Source organism: Streptopelia decaocto (genome assembly GCF_964273445.1).
Source record: "Streptopelia decaocto genome assembly, chromosome: 11".
NCBI lineage: Eukaryota > Metazoa > Chordata > Aves > Columbiformes > Columbidae > Streptopelia > Streptopelia decaocto.
In genome coordinates, this window is record NC_138666.1 from 19,996,699 (window position 1) to 20,009,729 (window position 13,031).

General features: G+C 42.8%; 2 protein-coding genes across 2 annotated transcripts in view; one reads left to right on the forward strand and one right to left on the reverse strand.

Annotated features, from left to right (window-relative positions):
• Positions 1–12,383, forward strand: part of WWOX (WW domain containing oxidoreductase) — a 465,117-nt gene extending 452,734 nt beyond the window's left edge. Inside the window, exon 9 of the mRNA XM_082063118.1 lies at positions 11,214–12,383. Within this exon, the coding sequence (XP_081919244.1) occupies positions 11,214–11,402 (189 nt within the window). The 3' untranslated portion in view covers positions 11,403–12,383. The remainder of the gene's footprint in view (positions 1–11,213) is intronic.
• A 133-nt stretch (positions 12,384–12,516) lies between these two features.
• The window catches only part of MAF (MAF bZIP transcription factor), a 185,642-nt gene continuing 185,127 nt past the window's right edge, over positions 12,517–13,031 (reverse strand). Inside the window, exon 3 of the mRNA XM_082063119.1 lies at positions 12,517–12,605. The gene's annotated coding sequence lies outside the window, so the exon portion shown is untranslated. The remainder of the gene's footprint in view (positions 12,606–13,031) is intronic.

The following is a 13,031-nucleotide window of genomic DNA, read 5'->3' on the forward strand; positions in this document are numbered from 1 at the left end:
GTGCGCTTATTGATCCCTCTGCTGAGGGACACAGAGTTGGAGCAAATTAAATGTTGTCTACCAAAAGAGAGAAAACTTTTAGTTGTAGTAGTTGAAGAAGTGATAGGCACGTGTGGACTTTTTCAGCGTGAAAAGCCACCACTAACCTGCCAGCTTTCCTTTCCCTACTGGCAACATAAGCGTCTGCGAAAAGCCCCTGGTAAAGCCAACATAAGGATTATTCAGAGGCTGGATGGGAAGGATTATATGGCAGAGGTTGCTGGAGGAGCATTTTTCTTCCACACCAAAGACAACACGCTGTACGGATGCTCTGACCCATCCTGCTGTTTGCCACTGCATTTGACTTTGCATCGACGACGGCTTTTTATTGGCGTGCTCACTTTTTACTGGGAAGAAGTCTAAGGTAACAGTAGCCGGGCGATCAGTCTGCAAATGTGGTTCCTGTCTCCTCTTGTGACATTCAGGGTGGAAGCTCTGCATACAAATCGTTGCTACTTATTTTTGCTTCTGCAGATGTGATTTTGTGCAATGAAAGGTGTAACAAGGAGCCCGGCATAGGAAGGAGCCCTTTTGCCAAATGGCTCTGTGTGTTTCGCTCCGCGCCTGCTATCCAGCAGAGCTGGGAAACCATGCAAACATATTGATAATTGATTCCGTTTTATATAAGTTAAAAACTAGCTTTTCCCTCCTAGTGTGAAGGTAATGGGTTTTGTCTATAGAAAGATAATAATCCTATGAACCATTTCTACGCCCTCTATTAAAGAATAGTATAGCTTGCACTTGAACGTAATGCCCATGTCAGCTCAGCTTTTTAAACATTCATCTTAAAAGAGTCTTCAAGGACTGGAAAGAGATCTTCCGCAGGCACTGAGCTAAGTTTGAGAAACTTAAAATGTCACGAAGATCCTGTCAATTAATGTGTTTATTCTTATACATCTACTCTGGAAAAAGCATCTTCAGACATGAAAGCTGTTTTCTTTCGATTAAAAAGTTGTCATTGCATTTAGTTTCCATAGATAACGCAGAGCGGATTTCCCCCGCCCCCCCTTACCATATTGGGGGATAAATACGTCTCTTTTTTCTTCTTACCTTTTTCCTCATAGGAATCTTCATTTATTACAAGAACAAAAAAAAAGAAGGAAGAAGAGAGCTAAATTGAAACCTTGCCTCCAAATTTGTATGCAGGAGGTGGCTTGATTTATAAGCTTAGGTAATTTCATTTTTGTTCACACTCCTTCAATTGAAAGGCTCCCACAAACAGTGTTACTGCACTGGAGGGAAGAAATGGGCAAATTTATCAAGCTATTTATCAAATTATTTTCACAGTCTGTCAAAGTCATAAGCATGCTAGAAGAGAAGCATGGAGAGTATATTCAACGAGGGGAGCGTGTCCGAGCCAGTCGGCAGCACAGCCAGCGAGCAACCGCGTGGCCAGGGACACGGGGACCGCGCTGGGCACCAGTCCTGGCACTGGGGGTGTTAGATCCGTACGGGGTGGGTCATGGGCTGAGAAAATGAAATTGAAAACATCATTAAACAGCCAGAGAGGGCAGAGCAAAGGGGACACACTCCCCCTCTTTCCGAGTCTCTGTTGGGGTTTGTAAAGGGGGACGCTGTTGAATCTAAGGGGGCACACACTGAGTCAGAGCGACTCACGTCCTGGGGTGGGGAGAGAACAATAGATAAACCATTGTCAGTCCTTGGTGGTGGGTCCAAGGAGACCGTCTTGACCATGCAGGGCAAAAAATGAACAAAAAAGCAACCGAGATTGAAGGAACCAGTCTAGTAAGAAATCTTTAATTTCTAATGAGCTTCAAAGGGTTTGAGAGAGTTGAATTTTCTTTTTTTAACAAACCAGTTCAAGTACATGCCTTCAGATTATAAAAGTACCTGAAATCGCCTAGAATATCAGCATGCATAGGTTGTTAGTATTTACATATATTTACATAGGAAAACAAGAGAAAGATCTACAGTTATTTACAGTCTACATAGGCGAAGAGAAAGGCAGCATAATTGTATTTCCTAAAATACAGTAGTTGAATAGTCAGCACATGCATATTAAGATATATTTGCATGATAGAACGCAAATGTTTTAAGACATACCTTTTTAACTCCCTATGCTAAGGTATAGCATAATAAAGGTAAATTTTTTTGTGTTTTGTTTCTAGTCTATTTGCATCAAGTGCTTTAAAATGTTCACTAACACAGCGGCAGCGTTATTCACCCTGGCAATTAAAGCAACAGTACACACGATAATTTCCTACTAACTAGCAACAAGCTGCTGGTGAATGAAGTATCTATTGTTTCTCATTATCTGTCGACCAACATACAGGGATCTCTCCTTGTAAAGGCAGTGCCTAAGCTATCACTATTAATTATAGAAGTAATATAAATGAGACTCTACAGTATGTACTAAATGAAATATTAACAAGGCCAGTGTCTTTGAGCCTGAAAGATGCACTAACAGGGCACACTTTACAGCAGGCTGTCTATGAAAATCAAACATACATAATACAGGAGTGCCTGGCTTACAGCTCTAAGCCTAGGCTTTAGAGCCCTGTTTGCTAGAGCTGTATTATTGCAAAATACATTCCCTTAATTAGGTTCTGGAAGACAGAGTTAGTAGTTAATTTCTTACCATGATATGTCCCCATCATAACACCCGGTGGTTTTTCAATGCATTGTATTGCTGAAATGTGTGTGTATGAGCATGCGTGTATCAACAGATGAAAAAGAGTCTTTATCTGTAAAACCTAAACCATCAGCTTGTTCAATATTTGTCCCAAAAGGTCACTTGCTTAAAAAGCATTGTGTTGGGAGGGGGGGGTGTTTCACTCGTACGTGACATGAAAGGCAGTCTAGAAATTATTTGTGCAATGAAGGAGGAAGCCAAATGCCAGTATTGTGATGACGTTCTTTGCAATACTGCATATGAAAAAGTCTAAATTTTGACTAGTAATAGTATTAAAAAGCTATATAAATATATACAGCATATACAGTACTGTATGTATACATACATTTTTATAAAGTATATCTATAATTAAAGTTAGGTGCAGCAAAAACATAAAACATTTCAAGTTAACATAAGTTAATAACAGAATTGATCTCAACGAAGTCTCATCTGTGTGTATGCCCAAACACCAGCCAGCCCTATTCTGATGAATTAGTTGCAGCAGCATATCTATTCTGTCTTGTTGGCAGAATATGTTTATTGTCAACAACCTGTTTGCCCAGTTCTTCAAATGACCCTTGCCCCAAAGCATCCACCCTCACCTGGCAGGGTTCTGTATTTCAGGAGGATTTCCCATATCCTCCATAGCATTTCCATTTTCGATAGTGGCCGACAAGCAGCGGTAGGACTCATGTTTATTGAAATGCACGCTGTAAAATCTCTGAAAGCAAGCGACAGAGATTTCCAGGCACGAGCGGCTCCTGATAGCGGTGCCGTGGTGCCCCAGGACTGTCTCTTACGTGCGCTTTGCTTCTCACTCCACTGGCCAGTGCTGGCACGTAGGGCAGGGGGCACGCAATGCACAGCAACACAATACCGTCAACCTGATCGTTGCCTTACCCCGTTACACTCTGAAATGAAGATCAATAATTTTCCTCGGGGGTTTTTCACAAATCCAGAAATGAGCAGGAGCACGCGGTGTCACACTGCTGCTCCATACCAGCCTGCCGGAAGAAAAGTGAGAGTGGATCGGAACAATTTGCACGCAGTGTTCAAAACTGCAGCTTCAGTGGAGCAGTGATCTCTGTAAAGGGTGAATCAGGTGTGAATGGGAGTTCAGCAGGCAGGAGAAGAAAACACAGCAGGGCTGTGTGTGGAGATGTGGTGTGGGTGCAGAGGCTGGGGCGAGCTGCTGCTCCTGCCCTCGAGGTGCTGGTGGGGCAAGGTAAAGCCCTGTGCTTCATTAAAGCTTTTGAAGCTCGAGAAGGCGCTGTGTCAGCCTTGAAACAACTTCCAGAAGCTGATTGTGGACTTTAATAAGATACTGGGAAAAAGAAGGAATACGGTGCTGCCCGTGGGAACCAGCTCCCTTGCGGTTGCTGCAGTGAGAGCCGTTGGATTGCACAGGCAGTGGTGCTGGCTTCAACAACTGTATGGTTTCATCTGAGATAGCTGTGAAGGGCTGGCAAACAAAATACCAGACCCATGGGAAATATGTGTCCTTCTGGAGGACAGCTGTAGGGCACACGGGATATCCTAAGGCGGCTCAGATGTTTTAAGACCCCATGTTAGGCAACTGAATCCCACTCCTGGTATGCAACCATGGCTCTTTCTAGCATATGCAAAGGGTGAGGTGAACCCATGGATCACCCTTTCAGGACTGGCTGTCCCTAAAGCATCCGGTTTTGAATAATTTGGTGCTGTTTTGGCTATTAAGAGTTTTCCCAAGTTCTCTGTGAGCTGTGCAAAAAGAAACAGGGAGAGAGAGGGAAGAGACTGGAATGGGGCCCAGTGCAGCAGACAGGTTCATAAGTTAGAGAATTAAGTTAATACAATGGAGAAAAATATGCGTGACTTTAAAAGGTAACTACATTTTTTTGTCAGCTATTTTGCCAACCTTGTTCTACATCTTCTACACATTTTAACAATGGTTTATAATATACCACTTTATACTTACACAGTGCTTTTCAGCTCCAAGCATGAACGCACTCCATGAATCTGAACTCGTCCTCACAACACCCCTGTGAGGTGGGTAGATAATCGTACTCTTCCCATTTTACAGCTGGGAAAAGGGAGGTACGTGGAGTCAAAGTGACTTGTCCAAGTTCACTGGGGAAGTAGAAGTTGAAAAGAAAATACAACCTAGTTCTCCTGACTTGACATCCCGTATTGTATTTTTGTTCTCCTGTGGAATGATTGCAGACAATCTGTTTGACACTGGATGTTGGAAGTTTTCAAGCACTATCTTTGCCATAATTGAGAACATATGGGGTGTTGCATAACACAAACAACATGGTGCATTATCAAAATACATTTATTACAATGGACACATTTTCTTTTGCAAAGTTAAAACCCAGAATGTAAGTTAAATATAGCTGCATATACTGAATAGTTGAAATAATCACTGGGACTTAATGTCTCAATGTCTCAGCAGTTGAAAACAAATCCTCTTTCGTGAACTACTGCAGTTTCCTTACCCAAAGAACATAGCACACTTATCTTCTATAATGTATGTAAAGAATACTGTAAATGTCTAGAGGTCTTAATGACACTAAGAAAAGTTACAGCTTGAAATCAACTATGCTTTGCAAGTAGAGAAGCTGATGGAGTTTTGAGTCTTTGTAGTTGGGAATTAATTGAAAAAGGAATACATCAGAGGAAAAAAAGCAGACCTTATAGATTTCAGTTTATCCGTTGTATTATCTTCTAAGAGATGCTTTGCTGGTTTAAATGTGGTGATGGGGGAAGGGGAGGTGGTTGAGAATCTCTGGTTTAGATGTGGTTGGGTGAGACCTTTGAAAATGCTGCAATTACAGAGTGAGTTCAGCTCACGTTTTCCTGCCGATACTTGGGTGGAGATGGGACCCGAAGTCAACTGAGCCCAATTTGTTACTTAGATCATATTTGGCAGCTCCAAAGTTTGATTTTTTTTTAGCTAGAGATATTATTTCAGTTTATCATACTCACCCAAACTAGCAAAGGCAGCTTTCAATTTCATATTTCCTTGCTGAAAAAGCAATCAGGGAATTCTATTTTCTTACAGGAGACTAATACATACATATTCTGAGCATTACTCATAAGCTAACTGTGCATGTGGGATTGCTCGGAGTAGAAGGACTTCGGCAGGAGCTGAAGAGTTCTCCTGTCATCTCCCACACCAGACTAAAACTTGTTCACTGCGTTGTAAGAAAAGTGACTGAGTTACCCTGGTAGGAGGTGGAACAAAGTGACACCTGATCCTGAGCAGCAGCTCCCTCAGCTACGACCGATACCATGGCCGATACCACCATGGCCGATACCACCCAACAGCTCTTAAGTCTGATCCTAAAAGCACTTCAGATACGAGGGAATCCTGAAGGCTGAATGAGGACAGGAGGATTTTAGACTTACCAGTGTTTTTCAGAAGAGGTCATCACACTCTGCCTTGTTTGCAAAGACTTGGGCTTGATGGGAAAAACTAATGATTCAGCTCATCTGCTGAAACATTTTAACATTACAGAGAAAGGAGTAAGTGTATTTTCAGAAAACTCAGCGTCACAAGCTCAGCTGGGGGTTGTTAGCAATCCCAGAATGGAAACAAATGCGTTTGGAGGGCAGTTTTCTTCCAGGAGGGAAGGGAAGACAAGCTGGGCTGCCGAGCCGCGGGCTGGAGCAGCAGCCCCGAGCACCAGCAACCGAAACTGTGGTGCCTCGGACACGGCAAAGGACCTGGGCTGCTTTACACAGGTGAAGATGGGGCTCAAGGAACATAAGATGGCAGCTGTAACTTTGGAGTTCGGCTTGGGCAATTTGGAATGGATCGCTGTGGGAACGGGCTCCGTATCATTTTGTTTGTTATTCCCGGGAGGTTTCCTGTTTCACCTCAAATCAGGAAATGGCCATTGCTGAAGGTAGCTGGTAAAGAGCCTTTTCTCTCTAGTAGAGTGGATTTGAACAGCACTTCAGGGTGCTTTACAGAGCACAAGGAAGGTCTGGGAGAACCCACTGGTTTCATGATCTGGAATATGTTTGTACTACCTCATCCTCACACTGCAGTTGTACAGCTATAAAGAGTATAAAGATCAGTATGGATCTGATAGTTTTGTGTTAGGGATGTGTTAGCTTTGCCCAATAATCCTGAGGTGAATAACAGGAATAGCCTGAAGACTTGCAAGGAAGTCCTGGCTTTTTATTTCACTGGAGCTGCTTGCTCTGAATCTGGTCCTTGTCACAAATACTCACCTCTCGCGTCATTTTGAATTCACCTCTTCCCACTGTCCGTCTTTCAAAATAAACTTAACCTCGCGCTACCACGATAACCGACCTTTATTCTTAATTTTTCATAAGAAAACAAAAACCTCCTTTTCAAAGCAGCTGATCCCATCTCAGGCAATGTCTACCGCTATCTGTACGCCCTTAGCAGAGTTCAGAGTGATCTTAGTCATTTGTAGCTGGTAAGTATACAGATAAGTTATGGCATTGTTTCTATTATTAATATGCTTGATAGGCAAACCTGCTTCAGAACAGGGATCTAATTTTATAAAATAAACATGCATTTGAAAATAAACAAATCTGAAAACTAAACATTAACTGTGTAATATGTTTTCTTATCAGGAACATAAATAGTATCTTAGAATACTAACGAATGCATTGCATATACTAATGAGGGGTTTACCTTATGCTGTATATCAATAACCCCTTTTCTTTGACTATTAAGATATTTTATATTAATTTGTATTCAGTGCTATCAGTTACAAATTGACAGCTAGCGGTTATGAAATAAATGCCTATGAACTACTAGCTACTTAGTATTTTCATCTCAACAAAGGACTTTGGAAGGATGTGTAATTTAGATCTATGAGCCTCAACTATAAATAAACAGCAACTGCTGTATAAATCCCACCCCGCTGCAGTTGGAGATTGTATTACAAAACTGACAAACGATTTGCGGAAGAGAATGATGAACCCTTATTACTAAGACGCTCTTCAACTTAATCCAAAACAAGATTCCTGGGTAATTTTACGTACACTAGAAAGATTGATGGCGCGGTGCTTGCCTGGCAGCTCTCAAACGTTTGGCTGGATGGGAAGTGGCACTGAGGCGTGATTAAAGATTCGGTTGGGCTTCTCGCAAATTCTTTATCCTGTGTATTCATCATTGCAACCCGCTGCCTTTCCTGCAGGTTCAGGCAGGCTGACCCCCAGCTCCGCTGATTAGCACCCTGTACAACTGACGGATCTATAGAAGAAAATGTTTAGGTTGCCCGGCGCTTTTAGCATCGTTTAGCGGTTGAAATTGTTGGGTGGGGGGGCGTTAATCACAATAGATCAGGGAGAGCCTGTGACAACTGACAAGCTCATTGTTTAAGACACTTTTTAACGAAGTTGTTAACATTAATTCTTTTATATAGTGCTCTAATCTTCTTCAAATTATGTTCTGACATGGCACAAACCGCTTGGCATTGAGAGTCATTCAACAGTGATTAAAGTGCTCTTTTTATCGGTTTAAGAATGTTTCATCTTGTATCAGCAGTATGGAATTGTTTACTAATTAGATTCCCTAACATCCTCTGCTGTCGTATGCTGATGATATGTGAACAGGAAAGCTGATGAGCAAAAAATTAAAACTTGTTATTAAACTGTCATAAGGCCCAACATATAAAGACGTCATTCAAAAGTCTGTGTTCGTGAGGGATAAACAATATTGACTGAGAAACGGAGCGGTTATCTGCAGCTCCAGCTCGTCCTGGAGCTTTGTGCTGGCTGAGTCGTAGATGCAAAGGAGGAATTTGTCCCTTGAGGACCCTCCTGCTCTCTGGCATATACGGGGTCCTGGGTGCCACGCTTTGGGCTAGAGACGTCCTGCCAATGCAAAGTGCCACTTGGGTCCCGCGATTCTGACACCCGTTCCCCTCTGTACTTGGGCAAGTCACTTAGGCAGAGCCTCAGATGTCTGAGTGCAACCAGCGCACGGGCACCAATGGAAATCAGATGCTTACGTGGCTGTGAGAATCTGAGATTTACCTTCCGCTTTGCAGTTTTGCTGTCTGAAGGAGGCGCCCGCATTTGATGAGTTAATGTTTGTCCGTTATTCTGAAATATTAAACTGCATTTCTCTTAAGTCATAAGAAAGGTACTTTTCTTTCAATGATACAACCATTGAACTTTCTTCTTCCAAAACTGCCAACGCAATTGAAACGTTTAGAAAGAAGTAAAGATATACACAGCCAAAAAGCAAATGGCACATTGCTTACATCCAGTTCTCCATGAAACACTGGAGGCATCGCAAGATAAAGTGCTTTGGGCTTCCAGCCACATAATCTTTTATCTCTTGGAGTAAATATCCTATGCTCACACAGAGAAAACTGTTCTCTTCTTCTGGAGTTTAGGTTGTGTCAGTGTTGGAGGTATAAAGCACTGCTATTATATTGGGGGATGTTTTTCTGCCTGCTGAGAATTTTGTTTAAAACTCATCAAATTTGACTCATTTAAAAAGATAAATTATTGTTTGGGTTGGATTTTAAGCTGCTCTGATAAACTCCCATTTTATAAATGAGCTGAATTCTATTAGAGCTACCCTGAGTTTAGCTTGGCTGAACAGCTGCTTTTCAGCAATAGCTTAAGGGCTCTCGCTCTGCATTGAGCAATTTAGTTTAATTTTACCTTTCTAATAAAAGTCCAGTCAAATTGCTTGCAAAAAACTAATAATACTCTTCAGGGACTTTGAATCATTCTAAACAGCTGAAAATAGTGATCATACCTGTGCTGTGGAGCTTTATGGGATAGTTCAAAGAGCATAGGAATTTTATTGTTCTCTATTACTATTATTTTTAGTAAAACTCTCTTCCATTTCTGCTACCGCCTTTAGGATACTTTCTCTTTTGTAAAAAAGATATTGGTTTAATAAGAGGATTACTATGTCTTATACTAACTTTAAAAATATTTTGGTCTGTTGATAAATATATGCCTCTCAAAATACTTAATACAGCCAATTTTGGTTTACCTTGTGATGGGAGATCATGTCTAAGCTGTGGAGTCATCATTATCAGTTTAATCCCATCTTCTGTGAAAAATGCATGTCTTGCAAACGTGCCTTTCCCTGCAGTCACAAAATTGAGACGCCTCAATTAAGGAGAATTGGGCATTTTGAAACTGTTTGCCGCACCTGAAGGATGCGAACGCAAAGCGGAGCCCTCGCAGGCTGAGCCCCATCGTCACCCCGGTTTCCTTGGCTGCCACAGTGAAAGGCCGGAAAAAAAGGACTAGAGGAAGATCACAAGATGTTGAAACCTATTCCGTTTCCCCATTAAATTACCCTAATGTGGCAACATCTAATTTCTCTTTGTTTGCTTTTTCAATCATAGTTGGCAGCCTCTTTATTCTGATTCCTATCAGCTCATAATTAGTTACCACAGAAAGAGCTAAGATGTACATAAATAATCATAAGGTGCCAGATAAACTGTATTGGTTTTAAATTAGTGTTGTGTCTTGCTGTGCACTCTCACCTATTATTTTTAATTATAGTTTACAAAGCAAACTAGCTTGTTTCCCTCTTTCCAGCTCTTCTGGCACTGCACTTTCAGCCTGTGCCCATGGCCGGTGCCGGGTGCTTGTCCCAACCCCGTGGCCTCGGTCTCCAGTCTCTGTTAGAGAAATTCAGAGGAACTAATTCTTACTGTTTGAACATAAATTCACTTAGTCTGAGAAAGAAAAACAACACCTCCTGATCCACAAAAGTCTCTGATTTACCTGCTCTGTTGAAATTCTCCATGAGAAATGGTTGTTACAGAACACAAAACACCCCCACTGGAATGCCTTGTGTCTCTGCAAAATCAGAACCGCTCTCTGCCCGCAGCAGATCGACATTCGTACAAGGCAGCAGTGACAACTGCCACAGTGAAACTGTTGATCAAAGATATATGGGCCCGTTTGGCACCGGTCCCGATTGCACTTTACATGATAGGTCTTAATTGGAGTGCCCGGGTTAATATTGTACAAGAGGTTTAAAAACCCAAACAAACAATGCGTATGTGTGTCAGCCTGCGCTGCTGGTCGGGGCGAGGGAGCGGGTGCCCACGGGCTGCGGCGTTTACTGCGGTGCAAAGGGAAGCTGGGAAATGTTGAGGTGCTGCTTTTAAACCTAGCTTAACTATTCTGGTTTCAAACACTGCCTGGGCAGACCTTGCCCCTTTGCATCAGGCCAGAGTCTCCCTGCCGCCAATACAAGGTTTTATTGAAAACGGGCGAAAGACTCAAGACGGGGACTGAGGTTCGGGAGTGTCTCTTTCTTTTGTGCAAACAGGAAAGGAAAAGAAAATAAACCCCTCTACTAGGATGTTTTGTAAATAAGTGGCCAGCAGGCACGCCGGCAGCACCTTCGGCAGGGTGTCAGCCTTGTCACCGGGCGAGTGACTCTGCCGGCTGGGATGCTTTTCACTCATGCTTTCCTACGATGCACCGCGTCAAAGGACCACAGTCAAAATTATGATGATAAAATATGTATCTATATATATATTTATACGGCGTATTTTTTTCTCTCTCCCTCCTTCTCTTCTCTTCCCAGCAACAAGGCGCTGCCACCACCGTGTACTGCGCCACGGCGGCGGAGCTGGAGGGGCTGGGCGGGCTGTACTTCAACAACTGCTGCCGCTGCCCGCCCTCGGGCGCCGCGCAGGACCCGGCGGCCGCCGCCGCGCTCTGGGAGCTGAGCGGCCGCCTGCTCCGCCGGCGCCTCGGCGGGCGGGCCCGCTGACGGGAGCCCCGCAAGGACCCGACACGCCGAGCGCTGCGAGCTGAGCGGCCGCCTGCTCCGCCGGCGCCTGGGCGGGCGGGCCCGCTGACCGGAGCCCCGCAAGGACCCGACACGCCGAGCGCCGCGCTTGAGAGCTGCCAGCGCTGGACCCCGTCCAGCCGTATCATCTGGAGGGTTTCCGTATACCTCCGATACAGATTAACCAGTGTTAAATGAAATAATAGCAGTCACAACACACTGAAAAATGTTAAGTACTAATGGGAAATGGGGAATACCGTGGGTTAAAGGGACAATGCGGCTTCCTGGGGCTTAGTTAGTCTTGGTTCCCTTTCTTTTGATTATAGCCTGTTCAAAGTGTAACCCAAGGAGGCATCTTTTGTCTTATTTTAGAAAAGCAATGCTGCAGATATTTGCTGCTGTTTTGATTAATGGGTAGGTACGTAGCCCAATATGGGATTTCCTCTTTATTTTGATAATGACTGTCTATTAGGCTTTAGGTATTGATCAGGAGATGGTAGTTGTGTTGATTCTTTTGCCTTACAAGGGTTTCATTGGGTGTGGCAAATAAAGAGACTATTAAGGAAAGAAACCTTTGCTGCCCATGACTGCCGGCTGCAAATCCACCTGTCTGCGCTGTCTGGAACAAGAAGGTGCAAGAAGACATCTCAACAGAAATGGTAAAGTCACAGATAACTCAATATTTCTGCTTTTTCTTAAAAGGTTATAATAAAAGATATGTTGTAAACCATTCCCTAAATACTGTTGAGTTAGCAAAGATGATGTTGTCTCCTTAAGAACACACAGGCTGTAATCAGGGGTTTAAATGGTATTTCCGTTGATTTCGCAGTTCACAGTTTTAAAGTTTTTTGTTGGTTTTTTTGTTCACAGTTTCTCAGTTCTCCTGACACTGTATCCCATTCCAAATCTCTTTTTTCCTTTAAATGTAAATTCAATAAAACGACATGCGTGCTCAAATAGTCACCTGAAGAGTTTTTGTCTCATTTCTGGAAATGTCTTAGTTCCTTTTTTTTTTTTTTTTTTAGAAAAGAAAACTTGAAGAAAAATAAAGAGCTTCTTGTTGATGCCAAGAAAACGCTGTTTGTTTCTCGTTTGTTTCTAAGTTCATTTTTGTATTTTGTGCTTTGTAGCTGTCTTCGCGCCGGAGGGTTGTCCTAAGCCATCCTCAGTCCAGCATCCCATTTTCTGTAGACAGAATATAAACAAATAAATAGAAGGACACATTGTTAATAGAAGCTTATTAGCCCCCCTCATTATTTCTGATTTATTGCTAACAGTCTGCCTTCCGTGATGGTTCTTGTCTGCAGTCACAATGCATTGGATCAGCGGTTGAACAGGTGTTAAAATCAAGTCGTTCACCTTGCAGAGCAGCCGTAGCATCCCCCCATCAAAATACCCACCACGCTTACGTAAGGAATGACAATGTTGCAGTGTGACAGCTATACCTTACAGTCATATAGTGCCATTTTTTTACTCGTTACTTTTTTTTGAGTTTATGGGTAATTCTAGTTCGGTGTGAGCTCTTCTTAGGTAGGTGGCGTTCAGCCTCCTATGCACATAAGAGTTGAAATCTCTGCACGTAAAGTCTCTATGTGCGAAATTAAATATCTT